This window comes from Xiphias gladius, chromosome 19, assembly GCF_016859285.1.
Source record: "Xiphias gladius isolate SHS-SW01 ecotype Sanya breed wild chromosome 19, ASM1685928v1, whole genome shotgun sequence".
In the NCBI taxonomy this organism is placed as follows: Eukaryota; Metazoa; Chordata; class Actinopteri; order Istiophoriformes; family Xiphiidae; genus Xiphias; species Xiphias gladius.
In genome coordinates this window covers 4717542-4744556 of record NC_053418.1, presented here as the reverse complement: position 1 = coordinate 4744556, position 27015 = coordinate 4717542, and the positions used below count along the sequence as shown (strand labels likewise).

At 41.1% G+C, this 27015-nt stretch overlaps 1 protein-coding gene across 1 annotated transcript in view; it reads right to left on the bottom strand.

Annotated features, from left to right (window-relative positions):
- LOC120805794 (metal transporter CNNM4) overlaps positions 1-27015 on the bottom strand; it is a 43867-nt gene that overhangs the window by 12305 nt on the left and 4547 nt on the right. Inside the window, exons 2-4 of the mRNA XM_040156367.1 lie at positions 12846-12989; positions 12333-12467; positions 9567-9736 (exon numbers count right to left, since the gene is read on the bottom strand). Coding sequence (XP_040012301.1) covers positions 9567-9736; positions 12333-12467; positions 12846-12989 — 449 coding nt within the window. The remainder of the gene's footprint in view (positions 1-9566; positions 9737-12332; positions 12468-12845; positions 12990-27015) is intronic.

Genomic DNA, 27015 nt, shown 5'->3' with positions numbered 1-27015 from the left:
GTTACAGTGTTGAAATGTGGCCCGGAGGTCAGAACAGTACATTTTTATGAACACTGGAGGAGGACCCACAACAATGGCCGAACCTTTCATAGTTTCGGGCCGTTCTTTCTGTCGTTGCAGGAATCCGCGATCAGACGGGTTTTAAACAAGCCGACATTTTAGCCAAATTACCAGAACCGACTTCTTTGGAGGTAAAACTGAAAGTGACGCCAACTGAAAGTTGTTCTGTAAACTAGGATGGATGTTCACAGACACAATTTGGCCAAAAATGGTTTTCTCTTTCAAATAAGGTTAAACACTCTGGTGGTTTGTTTAAAACCTCCCTGTCTAATCATCTGTTGTATGTTTCTAAACCCATTCTCTTTTTTAGGGACCTAACCAGGATCCCAGATCTCAGAAATTAACTTGATGAGCACAATTTTATTATTACCATTGGAAATAATGGCCACAACTATGAAAATCAGAAGTTAAAATAAGGTTTTGTGTTTTTGAAAATATTTAATAGCTATGTTTCAGTGAACGACTTTTGACAGGCATTCAAGAAGCTTGCATATACATAATATACTTTGCACATACTCACAAACAGCAACAACCAATCTTAGTGACTAAGCAATCGTCTGTCAATAAGAAAAACACCACTATGGGAAAGCTAGGAGGGGGAAGACAAAGATATATTTTTTAAGACCCATTCAGTATGAACTACTGATAACTATGGAAAGATAATTCATTAAGGGCAATTTTTTTCCTCCCAATTCTCACCCTGTTTTTAATATTCAAAATAAATACCAACAAATTTCCATACTGTTTTTACTGAATAAAAACCACAATAAATTCAGGTTGTTAAGGAGCATGTTATAGCATGTGAAAGTTTGGGACTGTAAGGATACTGAGGAGGGAAGCATTAAAAAGTCTTTAAACAGAGCACTGAGAGCAGAGAATACATCGCAGCTTTGGAGTCAGGACTTGAAGACAGTGACCAAGACAGGATGGCTAATAAATGTACTGGAGTTGGGTGTTTAAGTCACTGATTACTGGTGGGTACTGATGGCGAAAGTGTTGGAACTGGGCATTAAAGACACTGAACAGGGAAGATTAAAGGATCGGAAGGATTGGGGCCAGTCAGTGTGTGTATTATACTTGAATAGAAAATATAGCTGAGATGCAAAATGCGGCAATATGAACCGATACTGTCCTAGGATACTTCCCAATTTGTGTGTGTGTGTGTGTGTGTGTATGTTGCATTTGTGTAGGTGTGAAACTGCGATGAGCCCCAGCAGAGGTCTGAAGAATCAACTGTCACAGGTTTGTTAATAACTTATACGGATGCCAGTAGGGGGCCCCGCCTGAAACCAAACACACACACACACACACACACACACACACACACACACACACACTTTAAGAATAAGTGTGTGTGTGTGTATGTAAGCGATTGTGGTTGTATGTGTGAGTGTGTGTGGCTGTGTGTGTCTCCTACCAACCTCAGTGTTTAGTAGTTTGCGACCATGTGTTTGTCATAAAATGAACCGCTGACTTCAGTTAATGGTCAAACTGAACAGTTTCCTCCAACAGTTTGCGCAAAGTAACTGAGTCACTTACACAGTGACACACACACATGCACATGCGCGCGCACACACACACGCACACACATTAGATCTGCCTCCTTTTAAGTCCTGGAATATCTGTTATTCTCACAGGACAGATATTTTTCCAGCGCTTGTCCACAACAGGAAGAGTTGCTCACAAATATGTTCTGACGTAATTATCCAGAAATGCAACTACAACAACCACCAGATACAGAAAATTAATTAAAGCAATTTTTTCTGGCCACTTGAGGGCAGGAGAAACAAGTTGTGAACACAACATGGACATACTGATACCTTTTAGCAAACAGTTGATTATTTACACATCCAGCAGTTACAAAACAGCATCGACATCCATTTGAAGTCGTGTTTCTGGCCACTTGGGAAATGTAAGTGCAGTATTCCCTCACTTTTAGCTCTGCTTTGGGTCTCTACCAACTCCTGAGGGGAAATATCTGGTTCTTTGGCTGCTAAATGCTCCACTATGTCCACCAGCTGGTCTCTGGCTGTGTCCCTCTGCTGTTTGGTGCTGAGCAGGTATTATAAAGTGGCTTTTTAGAGCTTTTTTTTTTTTTTTTTGCTGAAAACAGCGGCCTGCTGCGGCTGGAAAACAACACTGCGAGAGCAGTGAGAGTGGACCAAAACACTTGTGATAAAGCACAATAAAGCTCCGAAAAGCTGAGCGGAGCTGCAGATTCAGGTGACAGTTCTCTGAAGGTTCACCGCTCAGAGCGACCCACGTTGTCATTTGATACATTATTATATAAAAATATGAATTACTAATAGTTTCCTATTATTATAAATACAGAAACTTTTTGTGTTGGCGGTTTGTGTTGGTCACAAAGAATAAGCAGACTGAAGACATTAATTTGTCATTGTTCTTTCCATGCGACTCAAAAAGATAACTGATAGATTCCTCGAAAATGAAAATGATCATTAGCTGGTGCCCCGCAAAACACCAGAAACTACCTGGTGATAAATAAAGGTGACTATTACCTGGAGCAGGGCAGACTTGGGTAATCCAAAGTGTCTGATGCGTGGAACAAACTGAACAATACAGTATGACTGTCAACCAGGAAACTTACAACAATATACAAATAAAGGAAATTGCCATAAATTATTTTTTTAAAAGGTTTATAAGCCTAAGGAGTTAGCCTCCTTGTATCCCGAATGTTTTTCCTGTTTATCACAAAAATAACTACGGCTAAAAAAAAATACAGCTAATTTAATACAGAGGCTGAACATAATTCCTTCCTTTTATCCAAACTTGGTCCAATCAAAACATTTTTTAAGATCTGGAAATGACCAAATTCAAATTTCCATACGCTTCCAGAAACGGAAGGAACTCTGTGAACACAACAACGCAACGCTGACTAACTCTGCCTGTGAAGACCAACTCTGCTCTGTGAGAATAACAGAGCATCTTCATAGAGGCATGAATCACGCTGGTCATAAACAAACAGCCTGTCTGCGGACAGTGTAGACCACTACCGGACACACGCACACACACACACACACACACACACACACACACAGACACATCCAAACATACGCATAGACACTATAAAAGGAGTGGAACAAGGACACGCTGAATTATCTGTATCTGAGGTTTTTAGTTCCCATGAGGCTACTGGACTCCCACACATACACACATGATGCTAAAAACAGGAACAAACATGTAAACACACAAACACAGTCCAGAGTTTCTGCTACGTTCATTCATTCATTCTGATTTGTGAGTGCCACATGAAACCTTTGTGCCTACTTAACTATATTTCCCAGGAGTCATACAACTTAATTATTTTCAAAGTGGGAGTACCCATAGTTTTTTCAGAATACTCCACTGATTTACCGTTGGACTCCTATAACACCGTTATAGTCACAATGGACTATAAACCCTTTTTTTAAAAAAGGATTAAAATTGATGCAGCAGAAGCAGAAATATGGTCTTTTTTTATTCGGCACCCTCTTCCTCCTTATAAAAACCTGGCATCTACATTACCCACAATAAAATTCAGGTATTTCTGCCTCTGCACCCATCACATGGACACTCTTTATCTCTACACAATAACAGTGGTCCTACATGACAAACCTGCCTTGTGGTATATAGTGTGTTAATAGTCTGGACGTGAGATATGTGGCCCTCCATGTCATTGGGATATGGTGAAAAATAAATAAATAAATGAAATAAAGTTGAAATAAAGTTCCACATCAGGTGTCTACAAGAGTCTTGGTTTCCATGGAGCAAGTCACTCTTTTTTCAGCTATCACGCATACACAATATTTGCAAGTACTCCCTTCACACTAACATCACACTATCAAATAGATTTTTTTTTTTAAATCAATAAGCTGTTGTCAACCGTTAAAGAAAAAAAACTACCGTCAAATTAAAACCACTTCTCTGCATCTTCCTCCTCCTCTATTTCCGAGCTAGCATGTCTGGAATGTGAGCGTATAATTTTGTTTACAGGACAAATATGAGCAGCACACACACACACACTTGTAATTTTCCACAAGTTGTCTGTATACACGCCGGTACAAGAATCATCAGAGGAAATTTCAGAGGAAATGTATTATTCATGGAGTAGCCTGCAGTGTATCTGTAAAAATACTGAAATACAACATTTATCAGCACAGGATCTAATGAAATTAGTTGAATGAGACATAATCGGACAAACTTGTGTTGACAGAGAGCAAAGCAAAGCAAAAAACAACATTTTGAGTAAAGACAGAATATGTCAGAGGAGGGAATTATCGCTTTGCCTTCTACTTTTAAAATTTGACTGAAGCCCAGAGGATTTTCCACGCGGTCACACTCTGCACACAGAACTATTCACAGCTACTGGCTCCGGCGGTATCTTTCTCTTCACAAAGCAACGGTGGAAAATTCCCTCCTTGGCATGCTGACACTAAATGCCTCCCCTTCCAAAAAGGTCTCAGCGGATTATTCCACATGTGGGGTCTCCACCACAACCTCGATATCCGGCCTCCCATGGGGAAAATCTCACCGAGACGAACAGTCGGGGAGAGAGCCGAAGCCGAAATAGATCCCCGGATTACTGGACTCAGCTAATGAATGTTTGGGGACAATGACATAACCGACGTGTGGGAAATAAATGTGTGTGAAAGAGCGAAATTAAGACAATGAAGCGTGAGTTTCCCACCCCGTGGGATTTGAGCACACGTGTACATGTACACAGAGCGAATACAGCAGACGAGCAAAAGCAGTGACAGTGATTTTTGTGTGTTTACAGTGTCTGAACATATAGAGGGAGGTAGAGACTCTCAGGTTGAAGTGGGTGTGTATGTGTATGTCTGGGATTAGCGTATTGACAGCTGACTGACTACAGTGCCCCCCCGCTAACATTTTCTACAATGGGGATCAATTAGTGAAGAGCAAGTCCTTTAGGACCAGAAACACAGCTCTCCTCCATCACTCTCTCTTAGGCCAAGGTCACAGCTGTCTGAAACCTCATTTGCTCTTTCCCTTCATTCCTTTTCAGTTTTCTCCCATCTCTTTTTATTTTTATTTTTATATCTTTGTCATAAATTGGAAGAGTCTCTCAGGACTGAAAATGACGAGTAAGGTAATAACGATAATAACTCGAATGAATGGGAAATAATGTATTTTTCTTTGCCTTTAAATGAAGCTGTATTGTTTTCTTGTGTGCTGACATTAAAGATAATTACGGCTCATTATTTTTTATTTAGAAAAAAAAGATTAGTATAATTATGATGAAATTAATGAATTAATCATTTTTGTTTAATTTGATTGCAAAAATTCAATTTCATTAAAAGCACTCTGAGGTTTATCTGTAGGTTGTTTCTTTCTATACTTTCAGCAGGAAACGTAACGCCGGGACAAAGAGTTTAGATGAAAATTGGTTCAAACCGATGTAAATCTTAGGGAAAATCTGCTCCTAAAAGATTTTAAACAGAATTAGGGAGAAACTAACCTGTCTCACAATGCTCTAAACCGAGGTTGAATCTCCTGTAATGGTTTGTTTGTGTCACCAACCAAACGCTTCATGAACGCTGCCTTGAAAGGATACGAAGGCCTGAAATCGAAGGACCAACAAGACTAAGATTCTACAGCTATGCGGGACACAGCGATGCTTTGAGCTACATGCTAATAATGTTATAATATGTAATATAATGGTGTGCAGGTATAATGTTTACCGCGTTCACCATCTTGGTCTGGCATTTTCTGATTTGCTAACGCTTGAACATGAATCGGTATTTTTTCGTAAAAAAGGTCTCGTTCATTATCTCATTGTTTATATTCACTATACCCCTGTTTCATTTTCAATTTGAAGTTAATAGATTGATATACCGATGCACTACTGATTTGGTAAAAATCCGAAAGACCACGGTGAAAAATAGCCTCACTGCAATGGGAAGTGGGTTCAGAGGTTGACCCTTCACTGATGTTCCATCCGGACCTGCTGCTTTCATGATAAAACTTTATTTAAATAATGCCACGGATACTTCAGTTGTTGATTTTACTTCCCCACTTCCCCCATTAAAGAGCACCAGTAAACTCAAAACAGCAGCCGGGGCTTTGGCTTTTTCAGGGATCAGAGATCCCACACATGCATTGTGACTCCCGCTTTCTTTACGTAACTTTTTGTATGCATTTTTCTGTGTCTGCACTGTTAATCACTCAACTTAATCGCTTGTAAATCTTTAAGAGGAGTTAAAATAAATATTTGGTGAACCAGATATCATGATTATTATCCCTTCAGCAGCAGAACACAGCGTGCTTATGCCCAGTTGCTGTACAAACAGTATGTGAGCAAGAATACACTGTAATTTACCCTGTTTTGAACCGGTGTTCCACCCAAAAATCTAAAAAGTCTTTTAGCATGCTGCATGAAGGACGAGACTACAAACATTTCACAGCCAACTTTTAATTAGAGGCGGCGATCTGGCGCTCCACCAAATCTGGCTCCTTAAAACCTTAAAGTAGCCGGCTAATCTCCTTGTGGGGTTAATTGACTTTGGATCAGCTGTGCCTTCCAAACTGTTGTTGTTGTTGTTGTTGTTATAACAACACACAGACTCAGAATTTTTGCCTCTTCTTGACCGCTTGGACTTAATATCTGTCAATACACTAAACATGAATGAAAATGTAATCACTGCCACGTGCTTTCTTTTGCATAACCGTTGCGAGCAGCCTACTGTATCTTGACAGTCATAAACTTTTGTGAAACCACAAAACTTGGTGAAAGAGTGACTTTGAAGTTTCAGAGAGGATCCAATCATAAATTAACCATTAACCATGTTATATGCACTGGTCTATCTCATTTAGATGTAACTGCTGTAGTAGCTTGCTGTGCTCTCACAAACACGGGTCAGAGGAAAACATAAAATAGTGAGTTTAGGGGATTACATTAAAGAGAAGTAAATTAATGAGAGATCTCAACCTGTTTCTTCTCAATTAATTTGTCATAGTGAAGTATGAAAAAATTTATTTTTTTGCAGCTGACCAGAGGTATGTGTCCGTGAAGAGTGTTGAGGTTTTCACTTATTGCTCTCAAGCTCATGAGGAGCCAGAGGTCTTGTCAGACAACATAAATGGGGACCGCGTAGAAAAAAAAAAACTGCCGGAAGTGTGAGTCGCTAATCTGCCCGACGCCAAATCCACACAAAATTTACACACAGTAGCACGAAGCGATACCACATCAAAGCTGCCTACAGTCATGATACATAGAAAACAATCTGCGCGTGTCCAAACCAAACGTTTTATATGCTTTACTGACAGAAGTCGCAGCCGCACTGACCAGAGCAGAGCCAATTATATTTAAAACCACAGACAACTGGACATTGGAATTTAGTCTGCTGTCAATTATTTCAAGGCTATTTTAAGAAACCCAAACTCAAACTTTTGTTGTTTTCAGGGGCACTCGGGTCTTTTATAGGGGAGCTAATTGCCACCTGGCTCCCTTGTAATTTGAACTATATAAGGTTTCCAAAATGTTGAACCTTCAGAGAACTCCTCTGAGAACTGAAAAGAATAAACTATTATCTTTGTGACTGAGCAACTGTTAAACAGCCAGTTAATGCCTTGAAAGAGAACTGAGCTTTCCCTTTATTTAACTGAATTTTAAAAACCAGAACTGAATCCATTTAAGTAGGGCTGTAGTCTCCAGGTCGACTGATCGATTGGTTGGTCGACCAAATTCTCTTTGGTCGGACAATTGCTAGTGTTACGGTCATAAGGAGAAAAGTGCTACATCAATAGTCTTCCAGTATTAATCCGGTAAATACTACGGCGGTGGGAGAACTTTGAACTCGTCCAACCTAATGGAGACTGCTAGGTCTTTTACTTATTTAACGGTTACTGAACCTTTACCGAATGTTTACTCAGAGTCGGCTCCAAACCAATTGACACCATGTCACAGACGTCGTCGGTGTGGCTGCGTTTTGTTAAAACGGAAGACCAGAAAGTCGAGTGTAAACTTTGCAAACAGCAGTTTGCATGGCACAACTCAACAATCATCACGGTATATCATCGAAAAAGGATAGGCTAATTTGTCTGCGTTAGGAGGAACAATTTCAGTTGACCAGGATTTTCTTTGGTTGACTAAAGCCCAACATTTAAGAAATTCACCAACGGTTGAAAATAATTCTTGGAAGATAATTCTAGTTTTGTTAAGCAGCTCTTCTCCTGTGACACAACTTAAAATGAGAAACACACACACACACACACACACACACACACACACACACACACACACACACACACACACACACACACACACACACACACACACACAAACTAAAGCAAACGCCAACACTCTTTGCTTTATCAACAGTTTTGGGACCCCTGACGGGTCGGCGCTGTGTACGACGCCTACTGCCATCTGTCACAGGCTGCAGTTGGAGCCGCAGCAAGAGCGACAGGACAGATCGCTCAATGCTGCTAAGCTCCACATACGCTTAGGGAGGGAGTGACTTGACAGGTGGAGAGGAGAAGAAGAGGTGGAGGTGGAGATGAGGGTCAGGGAAAGGGAAGAGGAGGACTGTGCTTCAGTGGAAGGTCAGCCTCATAATCCGAGCTGCACATCTTTTATCCAGGCTGAGGCAATGGGAGTATGACATTTGGAGAGCGGGATGAGTTCATCGCATCGAGTTAGAGGGTTGTTACACATACAGTATGTACTTGGTCTTTAAAAGGTGTTCTGGCATTAGGCAGGGAAACCCAACTTAGTATGTTATCATTAAACTTGATTTTCAATATCACATCCCGGTATGTCAACATGAGGACCTGACAAACTGCTGTTATGTTTTCCTTTGTGACTGTATTTTGGAAATCATGCGCCTGCCATTACTCTTTCCTCTTTGTTTTTTACAACTTTTCACGGGACTTTACTTTTTTCGTGGACTGGCTTGCTACAAACTGTGTCAAGTTCAAATCCCTATTTGAAGCACAATCTTAAAAAACCAAACTCACGTGTTAACCCACACGGACGAGAAGTCCTCACAGTGATCGGTGACAACGTATATTTGAATATCTATATTTCCATGACAACTGGGCAAACTCCGTCTGCTGATGAAGATCCCGTGATATGACCGAATGCTCAAGGGCAGCTACTAAATGGACCCTGTGTTCAGACTGCTTCGTCAGCTGCTATTTTCAAGATGATGAATGAACTCTGAAACTCAGATGAGGCGTGTACTGTATAATTATTATAGCTGAATCTGACTGTACACAGAGACAAAGCAAGGGTTATATGTCTGGTTGAGGTAAAACTAGATATTTTCCTAGTTTGCACATTTGTTGGTGTAAATGGGTGTGTGTGGGGGGATGTTTCAATCTACAAGTCTGTGTGGGTGTATGTGGGGAAAAAAAAAAGAAATCCAAATCTCCTTTCTATCTGCTTCTGACAGCAGTGTGAGCAACTCCTGAGTTTTGCCTTCAGAACTGCATTTTAAACCCCCCCCCCCAAACAACCAACAAGCAGCTATATAATTGCATACCTGCAGGATGAGAACGAAGTAGTCGACGGGCTTCCCCCTCTGGTAGACGTAGTGATGAGGAGAGCGCTTGTCGCTGTCGTTGAACTTGATCTCCTGGATCACATCTGGATGGCGCAGGATTCGCAGCAGCACCTTGTCGGAGATCTGAGACGGGCTGAACAAGCTTACCTCTGCAGGAAAAGAAATCGGATACTTTTACTTCTGGTTGAAGCATAAGATGTTCCACTGCTCTTCAACATAAACTGTTGAGGTTGTTACAGTCAGACCTCAATGCAGATATTCCATCAATTTGCACAAATACCATTTTTTGAGAAGAGACTGCCAAGCATACCAAACACTTTGCTATTTTTATTAAATTACTGTTGTTACTTGAGCTGATTGGCTGACATCCAGCACTGATCCAGGCACTTGGTTGTTCATGTCGGTGTCTGTAGCACGACATGGAACTAAACAGTTACACAGATGGGTGTGTCAGCAACATTTGCTCATACAGCAGGTGAACCTATACTTACCAATGCAGCACGAAACAGTAATGATAACAAGCTTTGTCTCTACAAACTGAATTAATTAAAAGGACAACATGGGTTGATCAAGCAGCAAACTGTTCCACGGTTTACAGATGGGAATTGCAGATGCTACAGATTATATCGGTGAGCCTCAGCTAATTGGCTGACTTACTCATCTCTAACCAACTTGGTTGTTTGTAATTCTGCAACAGGCCATGGTAGTTTGAGAGAGTCAAATATCTTCGACAATGTGGAGGAAAAGGAAGTGAAAACGTGTTAACCTCACCACAGACACATAGTGACACAACAGCACGAGATCACTCACCCACTCCTTGAACGTTTACAACAGGTTTCAAAACTTGACACTCTGAATCTGAGTTGCTTCAGAGATCTCAGGATTAATATTAACTGTAAATCTTCATAGTGGATGGATATTTTTCCCCATACTTATATTTTAATGATATATTTGGTTATTTTCTTGACCGTTGTTGCCTTTGTTTTATTGGTTTTTCTTTCTTTTTCCTTTTGGTTAACTTTTTATACCTTCAAGAGCGGGATCTCGTTTCTCATTGACTTCTCAAAAGAATATAAATAAGGGCTGAATGAAAAATTGTAAAGTTGAAGCAATTAGTCGACTAATCAATCAGGTAATTGACAGAAAAATACTCGCAAACTATTTTGTCATTTTTCAAATGCCAAACATTCTCTGGTTTCAGCTAGTCTAATGTAAGGATCATTGTAGAAGGATTATCTTGTACAGTCAAGACCTCTTGACTGAAGATGTCAGCTTGGGCGCTGAGAAATTATGATGAACATGTCTTTACTATTCTTGACATTACATAGACTAATCGGACGATTATTTTTGCATAGCCAAATAAAAATAATGGACAGATAATGGACACATAATGGACGTTTACAGTGATCTTAATAAATGCGCATTGTCCCAGTTAGAAAAAAAACGATGAACGGGTGAAATGCATGTGGTTTGCTTGCATTTCTCAACTGTTGTAAGTCAGGCTGTTGCAATCTGAGCACAGCCATAAGTGCCTCGGTCCCCACCTAAACGAGGAACAAAGAAACACTCGGAGCTGCAAACAGAACCCTATGCAACACACAGTGAGAGGTGAGGCATATATGACCAACGATGGAATTCATCATCTAAAAGACAAACAAACTCCTTTCATTCTGGTTTACCTATTATGTCAATGAGTTCACTCTGGTTTTCTCAACAAAAAAAAAAAACAAAAAAAACTTGAATTTCTGCTGTGGCTCAGATGAAATGTTCTTTAGACATTTCGATGATTCTCCATAACTATTTCAGATTTCGCTTTCACACCCTGTGAATTTGTTAATGTTTTTTTATTTCACTTCAAGAAAAAAAATCTACAGAATGACTGAGCGTGCTGTAGCAAAACACAAAAGTTCTCAAACGTATGCAATGAAGCATTACATTATGGTGTCATGAAGTATTTGTATTATTCCTTTTCCCTGTCTCTCATACATCTTTCCAAGGCCAGTAGTACTCGAAATATCCCATGTCAGATATCAGTTGCCAGAGAGATCAGACACAATCTAAAAACAGCTTGGTAGTGATCATTAATCTGAACAAGAACAAAAAAAGGGAAACAGTAACTTCCTGGACTGGAATGCATGACCAACTAAACAGAGCCTCTATAAAATGAAAAATCAAATTCCTGTGTAATGAATCAAGAAAGAAAAATGAGACCAACATCCTGAGAAAGAAAACAGAAACAAAGTAAGCAGACACTGATGTAATGCCTTCAGAGGAAAACTCTGGCATGCTCCTACACGACAGTGTCTGTGAGGCGAGGAAGTGCTACATCACGCTAGCAGCGGCTAGTGCTAACGGCCGCTGGCAGAGCATATCAGCTAACGCTCACTAAACAGGCAGCCTGCAACATGTTCCCAAGTGATTAGCAGCAGTGATGGCGTCACATCCACCTGGCCCGAGTCCAGAGTCTCCATGTGGTGGTAGGCACGGTCAGGCATACTGCTTGGTTCTTAAATAGATCTTTAAAAAAAAAAACGCGAGTATGGATCTGCCTCGCTTGTCAGATGACAAGATGACAGAATCCATCCCTTACTGACATCCTGAGGATAATCATGCAGCTACATAACAAAACCATATGTTCAAATGTACACTTGGCTTACAGTCTATTAATGATGCACTGGCTGTGTGTGAGTAATATTGTGATAGGTGGGCTTGTGTGTGCATGGTTTCATCAGTCCATTTCCCCACCTGTAGCCAGGAAGCGATGGGCAGCCAGTAGCAGCTGAGGCGAGATCTTCACTTTTGATTCACTCTCGTGTTTGAAGGCTGAGAAGTCTCTCTTATTCTTATTGGGCACCACCTTTTTCCTGGTGCGGTTGTCAGCTGAGAAGTGACACAGACACACAGCGGACGAAGTTGTTCATTATGAAATGTACACTTAGAAGATCAAAATGCTTGTGCAATCGACAGAACATGCTGTACAGCCGTTTTACAGCAGCTAAACAGCATTGTAAACATTACCTTAGCTGTTCTGCAAAGTGACTTATACGGTGACTTATTGTTTAATCTTATAAACTTATACCAGTGTATAAATACCTGAAATAGTCTGTGGACGTGTATCTACCATAAAACAAGATGATGAATAATAAAGCAATTAAGTAGCTAAGATTAAGATGAAAATAATCTTATCTGCACTGACAGCAAAGACAAGCTGGGTGATAAGTTCAGTGATAAGACAAAAAAAAGCGAAGCCGAACTCACTGTAAAGGTCCGATTCATCCAGAATCTCTGATTTAATTATCTCCTCGATCACATCCTCAAGCGTGACCAACCCCAACACTTCGTAGAAAGGATCTCCCTCCCCCTCGTTGTTCACCTTCTGCACAATGGCCAGGTGGGATTTTCCTAAGTGAGACAAAGACAAGCATTAGCTACATTATCAGCTGAATCCATTAATTACTTAATGATCTACAATCACCTACAGGACACACAGGGTTGTAAAAATTTAGGGCCCAAAATTAAAACCCCGGTTATTATTCTGGATGTTCTTGAGTTAACAATGAGTTAACAATCAGAGAAGCAAAACAGTTTTAAACATGACGAGTTTATATCAGCACCTGGACTATTTAAATCTACCAGAGACACACGAGAATGCCACATGAAGCATGGGGGGGATTTTTAAAAACATTTCTACCAATGCAGCGGGTGTTAATGTACAGCTGGTCAACAACTGCAAGGCGTTGGCAGCGATAATGTGGAATAAAAGGCAGCAAAGACTCAATAAAAGGGAATTACAGCACAGGCTGCTGTAAACAGTACGGTCAAATACTTATATATATGTAAAATATGTATATATGCATATATATGTATATGTATATGTGTGTTTTTACACACACACACACACACACACACACACACACACACACACACACACACACACACACACACACACACACACACACACACACACACACACACAAACACACACACACACACAACAACAACAAATGACTGACTGGCTGATGGCAGTATTGGACTTTTGGTATGATTCTTGAATAAATGTGATGAAATACCTTGACTAGTAAGTATTAACTCTTTCCTGTCTGGTTATTTTATCCATAAACTAGTTTTCGATAGATTGTTCAAAACATATATTAATATCACAATATAAAATTCCATAAATCTTCAAAAAACGTATTGCAAATGTTTCACGAGATGGGAAAGACATTCAGATATATTTGCTCGACCTTATGGACGCATATAGTACATAAAGATTCAACGTAAACAATGAAAACCTCACGAAAAACCTTAAAATGTTGCCATAAGGTCTCTGTTCTAATATAATAAATTCTGTGCACTAAATCCCCAAATAGTGGTTGTAGATGCTTGTTGTCTGCGACAATAATGGCATCTATTACAAAAATCAGAAGAAACCCGTACGCTGTCGTGTCACCACCACATCCTTTCTGATATCAGTTCCTGTTTCCTGCTTTTCATGTGATCCTCAAGTGGTTCTTTCTATGAACAGATAAAGAGCCAGGTTAAGCTGCATGGTTTGTTTTGGCTCCTTGTAAACTGCTGCACAACTGGCAAACTGCGAGTCACGATTAATCCTATATAAACAACACCCAAGGCAGAGCTAGGTAATACAGGAAGGAGAAAAAGACATGTACTTATGACATCAACATTAGAATCATGTCTTCTCATTTTGATATGTCAGGTAAAAGCTGCCTCCGGGTGCTTTTGATCGCTGTCCCCCAAAGACATTGGACCACCCTGATCAGAGTCCAGTCGGATGCTTCGACATGTCTTAGCTTCATTCCACATCTTCCTTTAAAATAATACCGCGTGCTTCATAACATGATCGGCCCTAATGTGCAAAATTTAAAAGATGGTGATCTTTAGGCAGATAATGTAATGCAGAGCTCCAGCTTTTAGACGGCCCCGGGGGTTGTCAAGATATCACCGTCTAGTTTCTCGTCCGTTCAGTTTTCAACATATGGCAGCTCTTGGTCAGAGCCACTTGTCACTGAACTCTTAACGCTGATGTGATTCAGGCCGGGACCTGTACAATGCAACATACACTCCTGGCCAAGCCCCTCAGTCATGAGAAACAATCCTATCATGATGGATTCCTATCTGAAAACAGTTCTGTTCTAACATTAACCTCATCTGCCAACTCGCTCCGCTTGCACCACAAACACCCTGTTAATGTGTACAGGTCGTTAGGGCTGGGGTTTGGTCTGGACTTTGGCCACGAGCGTTACTGTACAACACGAAGACACAAAACACACAGTCACACACACACACACACACACACACACACACACACACTCTGCTGGATTCTTCACATGACAAACTCTTTAAAGAGCAGATAGGCGCTGGCTGGCTGCAGCGCTTTGTCCAGACAAGTGTTGAGTTGGCCCCGCTGATGCTCTAAATTATTAAAGACGCTGACAATGGGAAGCACTCAAAGAATATCTAGGGTTTGGTCCGTGAGTGAATCATTTCTCTGCCCAAAAAACCACACAGCGCACATATGGGGATACACATCCAAGCGACTGGTTTAAACCAGCCTCTGTCTCACAGACACACATTTAAGAGATTGAGTTTGAACAGCAGGACAGGTGAAGGCGAGTGAGACGTTTTGACTCCTACATACAGGAGGAGCTGTCTTCACTGTCAGTCAAAACAGCATCCGAATAAGCATCTGTTGTGCTACACAAACACTTCTTATTCTCAGCCCCACCCCAAACCACAAGCTATCATGTTGTGATGAAGGATAAAACAAGAGAGAGGAAGAGGTAGAGAGGGCGACAAATCACAAAGGTCCGTCGACTGTGTTTCCAAAAAGAGAGCAGCAGATCAATGGGATTTACAAAGAGCTCATATGACCAGCAATTAAAAGACCAGAGGCTTTAAGTGTTTTTTCTTTGTGTATGTTTGTGTGTGTGTGTGTGTGTGTGTGTGTGTGTGTGTGTGTGTGTGTGTGTGTGTGTCCTTGATGTCTGCCTGAATGTCCTGGCAAAGTTGGCGCTGCTGGCACAATGACACACAATCACACTCACACATACTCACAGACACAGACACACACACACACACACACTCTCTGCTTTGACCTTGCTTGGTTTTACTACATGGGCAGAGGAATCCATTTCCCACCATGCCGGCTTTACTGTGGGAGTCTGATATGTACGACATGAGACGTTACGTACGACATGAGATGTCAACGTGGGCGGATGGTGTACTGTATATTTAGTCTGGATGCTACAGGAAGCAGCGAGGCCGAACATTCACCGTTGGTCACAAACAGTTCCGACAGTTCTTATCATGGTATGAGGGGCTGATGGATTTTTTTTCATCCCCGAGTTCGTTTACCATGAAAACCTGGCTAAAAGCCTTTTTTCGGAAAATCCATTCACCATTTAGGCCACAAAACGACAAGCGCGTTTCGCAAGCTCCCGGCACAAACTGGTGTTTTCAAGTAGCTTATTTTGCCTGTCGAATTTATAAGTAAAAGAAGGGAATGCAAACCAACCATTGCGGTTGAGAAGCCGTGAACAGCAAAACTCTGGTATTTTTACTAAATAAATGACTTTTACAATTTGATCAGATGATCAATTAATCAACTCATTGTTCAAGCCAAACACTGGAAACTGACTACACTTGAATAGGGCTGTAACAAACGATTATTTTAATTTTTGAATTAATCATTAGCCTGTAAATGACAGAAATTAAAAAAAAAAAAAAAAAAAAGCCAATTATATCCCAAAGAACAAGGCGAACATCTTCAGATTTCTTGTTTTGTCTGACCAACAGCCCAAAACACAAAGATATTCAGTTAACTGCCATGTGTGACATCAAATCCTGCGTATGTAATCAACATTGCATCTCATGGGCAGCTGCATCATTTTTATGTGAATATAAATATCAGATCAGGCTCAGCAACAGATACCCAATATTAAAGGACTCAGATCAGGATCAGGGCCAAGAGAAACTTGATCCCTAAATGTAACCCCTATCAATGGTCACATGCAGAGGCACCTGAATGGCCACACGTGTTACGTGATCTTCATACAGCCTTGAAGACTGTGTGAAATAGGTACTTGAAATTCCTGGAAAACAGTAGATGTTCAAGGGTGATCTTCGGTGCAACACACACGGGGAGTAGTATTCAAGGTCCATGGAGGAAATGTGACAAAACTGGTGATTTTCAGGAGCAGTGATGTGTGCCGATGCTGGGACAGTGGTGTTTCCTGATGTAATGACATGTAATACATCGTAGGAGTGTCGGCACTGAGAAAGACGGTAGGTGTAGCGTTCTGACATGCATAATATACCACCACTGTGTGTTGAACCATATGCTTTACTGGTACGCTTAACTGAAGAGTCCCAATTGAGACGTCATTCATTTATGAACAGTCCTGTTTTTCTGACCCTCGTATCAAATCAGACTGCCTGCCTCTTCGTGACCGTTAGTCCACCGATCTTCACTTCAGACTGATCTCTTAATGTCTTATCTCCCATCCCAAAATCCTGCTTCATCGGGAAATACATCGCATGAGAGGGGAAAAACACGATTTCCTTTGAGGTGTGATTTTTTGACAGGACGGAGAATGTTTGTCAACAGTGTCCCACGGTCAGAAGGCCTCTGAGTATATTTATTAGCTGATTGTTGTTCATTCCACATGAGATCACTGTGGCAACAAAAATAGAGACATCTTGTAATGGAAAAGGCGCCCTCTGTGCGCGTGTGCGTGTGTGTGTGTATGTGTGTGTGTGTGTGTGTGTGTTTATGTGTGCGAGAGAGAGAGAGAAAGACCTCTCCCTGTGGTGCTGAGTCAATATTTCAGAGGAAGTAGGACCCCAGGGGACATACTTACCCCCAGTTACTGGAGAGTCACTTGAGAGTCTATCGACTTCTTCAGAACATACAGAGTAACACACACACACACACACACACACACACACACTAAAACACACAGACACACACACGATACATGCTGCTTTATGCATTCAGTGTCTGACCTATTTCAGCTGCATCTACAATTAAAAAAAAAACAAAAAAACAAAACAAAACCACAAAATCACTGGGTTCCTGTGTGTCTGTAGCTGCTGATTTTCAGACGAGATGTTTTTGTCACGAACCACGAGATAAGGTGACCAAATCGGTGCGGCGCGCTCACTTCAGGCTCACACAGAAATACACACAGCTGTCACTTATCAAACTGAGAATCTCACATGACAGGAAAGCGCTTTTTTGTTCAAATCCATCCCTCCGACGCTCATCGTTATACGCAGACATGCCGCGAGCCGAGGCGACGGTGAATCCTGCCAGCGCTCCTTGACATTGTAAGATGTTTAGACTGGTCACCCCTGAAGTCACTCTTGAGCACTCAGTTTATAAACCCACTTCTGTGTAATAACCTTTTATTAGTTGCTCTCCACTTTGCTATTTCATATATGTGTGTGTTTTCAAGCTCTACATTCGACTGCAAATGTCACTTGAGATTAATTTGATAGTCAGAAAAAAAAAAGACACAAACTTAAAATGGACTATTACAGTTTTATCCAAAGTGCTTGTATAGTTAATGGCAAATGACATTATCTACTTGACTTGCAGTACTTACATACAGTACATATATTTGGAGGTGCAAGTTTTAGTGGAGCCTCGAATGTTAATCTTCAGTTTATGTGTTATGTCTTGTTATTGTATTTTCTTTCTAACCTACCTCTTGACTGTCCCCTTCTCATTCTGTTAATTGTTTTATGTGACTTGGCCTCATACAACCACCCCTTTTCCCAGTGGGATTAATTAAGCAATTCTTCTACCCATCAATCTATCCAAGGCTGACAGCTGCAACTAATGACTGTCGTCATTATCAGTTAATCTGATGATTGTTTTCTTGACTTATCGATTAATTTATTTGGTCTAAAGAATCTTATGAAAACTGTGAACAATGCCCATCCAAATTTCCAGAAAGCCAAAGGTGACATCGTCAGATTGCTTGTTTTCACCAACAGGCCAAACCCAAAGATATTCAGTCTACGAACACGTTAGACAAAGAAATGCTAGAAATCATCGCAGCTGAGAAGCTGGAACTTTTAAATGTTTGGCATTTTTGATTGACAAATGACAAATGATTAGTAAATCATCAAAAACCGTTGCTGATTAATTTTCTGTGACTTGACTAATTGATTAATTGACTAATCGACCGATTTAAAAAATCCGACCGCCGTTCAGTCTGTGTCCTCCAAACAACCGGTACTTTTATAGGGGGCTAACGGATTTTGTGCTTAAGAAAAAAATATTTACCACAGATTTTTTCCAAAAGGACGACACAGATAACAATATCAGAGCAGGGAACAGCAATTTACCAAAACAGGAACTGAGAAACACATTGACCTTTATCCCAAAAACTACACCCTTCTCAGCGACAGCGTCTTTTTCTTTGACTCAGCACACAGCACGGCATTTCCTACAAAGTGAACAATAAAACACCTTCCAAACACAAAATTCCCAACATTTCTGCGTTCAGTCTTCTGCATTCTTGTTCGTACATTCATTCAGGAGGAGTTTAATATCGAGACCGCTCCATCAGTTGTGTACCTGCTCATGGTTTTAATACATGAAGACTGGTTTGCGTTTCACAGTTACATACCATCATTAATTGAGCCGAATCTAACTATTAGTGGTTTCTGCACGCGCACGGATAACCCCGGCAGGCCGGATGACCTTCCAGGCTGTTTCTCTGCCCTCTGGCTCTTCCGTCACCAGCCTGTGGGCCGGTCTGTTTGTTGACATGAAACATCGGCAACAAAAAGACGAGAGGGAGAGCAATGAGTCTGTATGGGAAAGGAATTCCACACGCATACCGCCCACGCACAAAACACAACCCCCAGGCCAGACATCAGCAGCACTGACTACAGCCACCAACCGCAAAACATGCACGCTGTGAGGGGATGAAACAAAGACGCACGGCTGCAAATATGCATGTGCAAGCCCACTGACATCAAGGACACACACACGTGGAAATACAGTACACACACACACACACACACACACACACACACACACACACACACACACACACACACACACACACACACACACACACACACACACACAAAGGCGTGCTGTGCAGGACAGGTCAAGCTCTTCTCACCTGTTTTTTTCAGCTAAAACTGGAGCCCCATGCAGACTGAGCTACTCTGATCTTAAGGAACAGTAGAGCTGTAAAGTAATAGCTGAAATGGTTATACTTTGCTTGGTTGATTGATTTCTGATTGTTTTAGAAACAAAACTCCTTCACTGAATCTCACATCGACATCTTCCCCAACTTTTGGGTACAACAGAGGCGATGAAACGGTAAGGTTCAGGCTGCACCCAGACCTACAATAGCACTGCATAAAACTGCGCAACAACTGGACCCCAAAGAGGATCAGTGAGGAGTTGAAATATAAAACATAGAGTCCAAGTTGGAAGGTTTATCAGACACAAAGACAATGCACAGCAGTGTATCACAATGCTACACGGTATCAGTGACAAGATATTCTACCTGGTGTGTGTATGTGTATGTATTTGATCGGCCAAAGCATTTCACTGCTGATAGCGCTGTACTGTACTGTATTAAAATTTGAGAAAGGATCATCTCTTTCGTCAAACAACTCTTTTTTTTTTTCGCTGGAGCTTTAGGCATCAGGACCCTGCGGTGCCGACACAGTGGTCTGACTGAAAAGAATAAGGAGACTACTAGAGCTGAAAAGAGCAGTCAATTAATCGATTAGTCGACTGACATAAAATTGATCTCCAACAACTTTGATCGTCGATTAATACTTTAAGTTATTTTCTTAAGCAAAAATGCAAAATATTCAATGGTTACAGCTTCTCAAGCTAGTTCTCTCTGTCGCCTATGATAGAAAATGGAGCTGCCACTAACGATAATTTTCATTATCAATTAAACTGGAAATGATTTCCTCGATTAACTGTTAAATATAAAATGTCATAAAACTGAAAAAAGTCCATCACAGATTTCAAGAGCCCAAGGTGATGTCTTCAGAGGTCTGTTTCTGTCTGACCAACAATCCAAAACCTAAGAATATTCAGTTTACGATGATATTAAACGGAATAAAGTAGTAAATCCTCACACTGGAGAAGCTGCATCCGCGGCATGTTTGGCATTTTAGTATCAAAAAAATGACCTAAATGACTGGACAATTATCAGGTTACACACAAGGTTTTTCTACTATTTCCTACTTGTTACAGCCTTAGTTGTGTCACATGTCAAATTATGAGGTAATGATGGGCATTTCTCACAATTTTGGGGCATTCTTTTGTGCAAACCAAGAAAAATAATCATCAGAGAAGTCAATACTGGAAATAGGTTGCAGGCCTGGATACTAGATTTTCTTTTTTGGCTATCGACAGTCTGAATGCAGTCTTTGTGTTGCTGGTTAGGGCCGGGAATTGGACATCAATACGTCTCGAGCACCAACTGGATTGTGTCCATGGCACCCGCATCAAAAACTGCCAATTGCTGAAAGTTGGCACTGAATGTATAGACAGATTTCCTGATGACATACAGACTCACTTTATTCCCTGAAGCTGTTGTGTTGAGACAAAATGAAACCCTGTAGGTTTTTGCCAAAAAGTGTGTTTGTATACAGGCAAGTATACATTTGGTATGTTTTTGTTTATGGCAGCAAAACTTGGAAACTATGCACCCGTATAGTCTCTCTTTTTCCCTCTCATGGACATAATGCGCAAAAATAGATACTCGACTGGTTTGAACCTGCGTGTGTGTTTTTTTTTTTGAAGTAATAATCGAACCAGCTTTGACAGCGCCAGTTTATATTAGGCACAGTGTTATGTAAAATGATGTGACGCGAAACCTCGGTTCAAACATGTAGACGAGACAGCTGCGTGTGCCTGTGTTTGGGACATCAAGACATTTCTGCTGAGCTGCTATTTCTTCATGCTGACTGATATCATTATGGCACACGGTCTGGAAGTGTTGATGAGGCGCGCACACACGCACGCACACACACACACACACACACACACACACACACACACACACACACACACACACACACACACACTAAGTTGCAGATGAGAGGACTGCAGCTGCATTGTCAGCACTTTGAGCTAGAATGACATGACAGGAAAAGAGAGAAAAGCAGCAGGCGGCTGATAAGAACAGACACAGAATTAGAGAATTACTGCTCCTGATTTCCAGCTGCTGATTGAATGAAGCAGAGTGAAGGTTTGTATTGTGCCGGTTTAGAGTAAGTCCACATTTCTCAAGGCGCAGAAGCATATAGGGCTGCAACTAATGTTTACTGTGGTGTATTACAGTAATTACTATTATTACACTGAGATTGTTTGGTCAGTTACTGATCCCAAGGTCAAGAATGAAATGTCAATCTCAACTTTTAAGCCTACACGGACGAAGAGTCCTTTAAGAGCGCAGAACATCGAAATTTAAACACCTGCAATTCTATGACAACTCTGCCACCACCATCTGCTGAGGAAATCTGATATGACTGAAAGCTCCAGAAGAGGAACTAAATGGACCTTGCACTGAGATTGTCTTGTCAACCACTGTTTCAAGACTTAACTGTCAAATCCTGAAATTTAATTTCATTAATAATCAATCAATTTTTTCTTCAATAACTGATGCTTTTGGCCAACTGGGGGAAGTGGAAACAAGTTGTGAACACAACATTGACATATTATCACCTTTTGGGTCGAGATGGTAAACAGTGTTGAAAATAAGGAACTGAAAACGGTTCCTTATTTTCACATCCAACAGTTACTGAGAAGAACCATCACATGTTTCTGGACACCTGGTGAATCTAAGTCCAATATTCACCCTCTTATAGCTCTGCTTTTGGTCTCCGCAAACTGCAGAGGGAAATATGTGGCTCTTTAGCACCTAAACGCTCCAATTGTGCTCACCGGCTTGTGGCTAAGTGTGTCTGTCTGCCATTTGGTACCGAGCAGGTAGCGTAGAGTGGATTTTCAGAGCGTTTTCGATGAAAAAAAAGCCGCCTGCTGCAGCCGAACGTGAGAGCGGCGAGAGCGTGCCAGAGTAGCCAGGGTTGCCGGCCAGGCAGCTAAACAAAGAGCTGAAACTCACTGTAAAGCTCTGAAAAGCCGAGAGAAGCAGCAGTCACAGGTGATAGTTCCCTGTAGGTTTATAACTATGAGCGACCACTTAAATATTATCCCGTTGTTTTCAAAATGTCAACAGATACATTGCTATTATAAAAAAAATATCAATTATAGCTGCTTCAAATGTCAACAATTTAAGATTTTTATATTTATTTATTTTCAGGGCCCCAGGATAAAACGTGACAAAGAATGTTATGAGAAAAAATGTGCTTTGTACTGAAAAAAAATTTGCTTTTTTTTCCCCCCAATGCTTTATAGCGTAAAAATAGCAACAGACAATGTAAGAATGTATTTTCTTAGCTGACAGTGGACCCTTTTAAAGAGACAAAATAATTATCTGCCTGTGTAGCTTACTGTCCTTTAGATTAAGCAAATTTTTTTATTTTTTATTTTTCATTGTTTTTAGAAACGGTTATATGCAACAGTCAAAACAAAACATTGGTTGCAGACCTAAATCAATTATGCAGGTTTTATCTTGCACAAATGAAATCAGAGCACTACAGGCAGGGAAGTCAGCTGACAGGAGTGTGAGTGAGTGAACGTTGGTGTTTTCGACGCGTGTGTGTGTGTGTGTGTGTGTGTGTGTTTGTGTGCGTGCGTGTGTGTTTTTACTCCGTGACTCAGCATGACACCTCTCTTAAAAATGGGAAGACAAACATTCTTAGAGACACATGCAAACACAACTATCCGAAGAAGAATGACAGTGGCAGGGAGTGCTTTCGAGAGCCGGGCGGCCGAGTAGCTGGTAGGCAGTGAGAAAGCGGTTAGAAGGGGTCAAGGGTTGCCGCTAGTTGTGCTAACCCTCCTAGCATCACAGTTGCTAACTTGTTCGACCAGAACAGCAGGAATCCAAGATCACAAGATCCTACATTTCCCATAACGCTACTCAACAGCGTGTTTGACTGGGCCCCTCCTCAATCTCCATACTGCAGTTTTTACCACGGGCTTTCACAGTTATCATTTTGTAGTCTCCAAACCCAAGCTGAGATAATGACAACATTGTCAGGGTTCATTTTTCAAACCTCCTCCGCAGACCCACCGTGGACACTATACAACCGTACTCCACATGGTCCTGATGTGTGAGCCCCTTTGAACTCAGAATCCACCATCTCTTTGGCTGCGTTAGGCGCACTATGAACTAACACCTCACTTGAGTGATTGCTCATTTCGTTCCAAGGAAGTTACGCCGCGCCGTTGTGAGTAGAAGGTGATCGTGAATGGCCAAGTGCTGGAATGCTAACCCTACCGTGGGCAATGCTGTGGATGCCAAAATTATGACATATTCCTCAACAAAGTACAGAAAGATTCCAGTTTGAGTGCTCAGCATTATGCTACAACTGCACGGCCTATTTCCTGTTTCACAATTATTCATAAACAGCTTTTAGTGAATAATTTAAGAGGGATTTGACAAGGTTTCCACTGTTCAGTTATTTGAAATATTATTGTTTGGCCAGTCCTCCCATGTTTTCACTTTACTGGCACACTTCCAGCTCTAATGTGAATTGTTACATAACCTTCTAAATGTTTTCTGCAAAAGTGTAAGCTTTTCATGCACCACAAAAGACTATAAGTATTTTAGCACATGCAATCGCTGCCAAGAGTGACCGAAACTGTTGTTCCCTAGGCAGTCAAAACATAAAAACAAGGACAGATGGGCAGAGACAGAAACAAAGGAGAACTGGAGGGACAGACGGAGGACAGGGTGAGTGAGAGACACACCCATTGCACAAGAGGAGGAGTGGAGATTCAGGTCTGCCCTGTGACAACCTTATCAGGTTGAGTTTGATTAATCTTTTACTCAAAGTTGTTAAACTCCTCACTCAAAAAGAGGCAGAACTAGTAACGACTGCTAGTCCCCACCTTCTCGAAGAGTCAGGCTCACAAGTCAGGTAGATTTGGGTTAGAGGTTGAGATTGGGTTCAGGTTAGATTAACAGTTCATACGAGGGGCTGAGAAAGGAATGTGGTAAGCAAAGGTCCTCCGATGTACTGTATGCACAGGGAGTGGCACGAGCTCAGCCTCATTACGAAAGGAAGCAGAAATTTGGTTAAGTGTAATGTAATGCCCGGTACAAAGGTCGTAGGCAGAGGTGACAATCATACAGTGCACGTGCCACGGAGATATATACATAGTTGAAGACAATCATACATGTACACGATCAACACGATGTCTTTTCAAGTAACTGCAGAAGTTGCTGGGAAAATAACAAAACTGTTAAAAAAAAGGTGATGTTGTCAAATTTGCTTGGTCTCTACCAGATCCAACCAGCTTCGGGCCCCTAGATTTCATTTTCATCTGTTAACAGGTTTTTGAGATACACAGCTCCCTAACAGACAAACGGTCATTAAACCAAAGCACACATAGCAGGGTCCTGAGGGCTGGGTGGGGTTGCCAGATAAAGTGCCCACACACTGATAAAGAGCAGACAATGTGGACGGTCCCGACAGCCACAAACAAAAGAAAAGCTGGTTCATTTCCTGGGAGGCTGAACGCGTTGAACGTTCAACTGGAACGTTGTGTTTAGTCTTGAAGTCCGAGACCTGCGTAATGACTCACATCAAATTAAATGTAGTTTAACAAACTAAACAATCACTCTACAACTTGTCCTGATTTGATTTTATTATAGCTAGTCAAGATGTGGTTATTCAGGTTAATCAAAACCGCAGGGATTTTGTTCCTAAAAAATCATTAAAAGTTACAATAATTACTTGATTAAGACTGAAATATCACAGACACTTGCACAAGACATTCAACTTTGGGTTGATTTTTTATGCTACTTTGTCCAAAACAAACAAAAACAAAAAAAACCCTTCAAATCCTAATAACATGTTTAAAATAGTGATTTATTCATCAGGGACTTTCAAGGGTCTACTAGGACGAGTATCTTGAGGGTTACATGAACAGCAATGACACAGAGATGGGACTCGGACCATAGAGTGACTACTACACTATTAGCTTATAAATATCCATGGGCTCTGGGTTCAGTTTGAGGTTGCTCTTACAAATTTAAAAACTGTTATAACCACTACATTCAGGATTATATTGACCAATTAAAATGATGAATTTTGTATTTTTTTTGGTTTTACACAATAGCATTGTGCTCGTGCTGTTTCTTCTTTGTGTCATTTACCATCGGTAAGAAAGAAAAAAAGGGTAATACTGGCACAAGAAGATACAAAGGAGAGATTTTCTTCGGTTTTTTTCCACTCGATCCTAGAACGGTAGTATCAAAGGAAGACTGAGTCCCAAGGGCCCAAATGTAGGCTAATATAACACACTACCTGAGGGTGCAACATGTGACAGTCTGTTGACAGAGTGCAACGTGCCCCCCTGTGACTTCATGGTTGACTTGTGTTTGTTTGTTTTCTAAATTATGCCTGATGTCCCGTGTGCATGAATTTAAACCTCCCTGCATGTAACGATGACTGGTGCTAACGACATTTTATTATCAATTTTAATTCATTAAGCTTTAGAGGAACAACAGAGGTAATTTTAGTAAATCTTGCTCTACAAGGTATACCTCTACTTCCCATAGTCTACCCCCTCTTATATTAAAGCTTACCTAAATAAAGTTTCCTTGCTGTGGCTTACATATTGTCTTTTTTCCTTTGATGTGTGCTGCTACTATTTCCTGCAATGACAGTGTCAGTGTGTCATTAAAATTTAATCTCATCTAATAAGGTTACTTCATAGTCCATCTAAAATGTCACACCGTGTTGACTGAAAAGGCTGCTGAGCACGCACGCACACACACACACACACACACACACACACACACACACACACACACACACACACACACACACACACACACATCACTATATCACCAGAAATTCAGAAGTGACCCCCCCCTCCAAAAAATACCACCAGTTCAAATCCGAAACTAAGGGAGTGGATTTGATTATATACAGCACAGTCTGAAGAAACCTGTGTACACACTGACGCTGCTGGAGGCCATCACCGCGGTAACCGACGCCAAGTTGGCGAGGGGAACTTGAGATGTGAGCGGGAAATCGGGTCAGCGGAGAGGCAGGGGGCCGGTAGGCAATCAAGCCTGTACTTTACCACGTCAACACAGTCCACCGCTACAGTACCACAGGCTGCACAGTCACTGGGTGGAGAATGATGTGGTAAAAAAATATATATATATATTTTGCAACTACTTCGGAACAAAGTATCCAGTGCTGTGCTCTTTAAATCAAACAGCCTCTGCAAGCAATTACTATGTCTTTATGTCCGATTTCCAGTGAATGA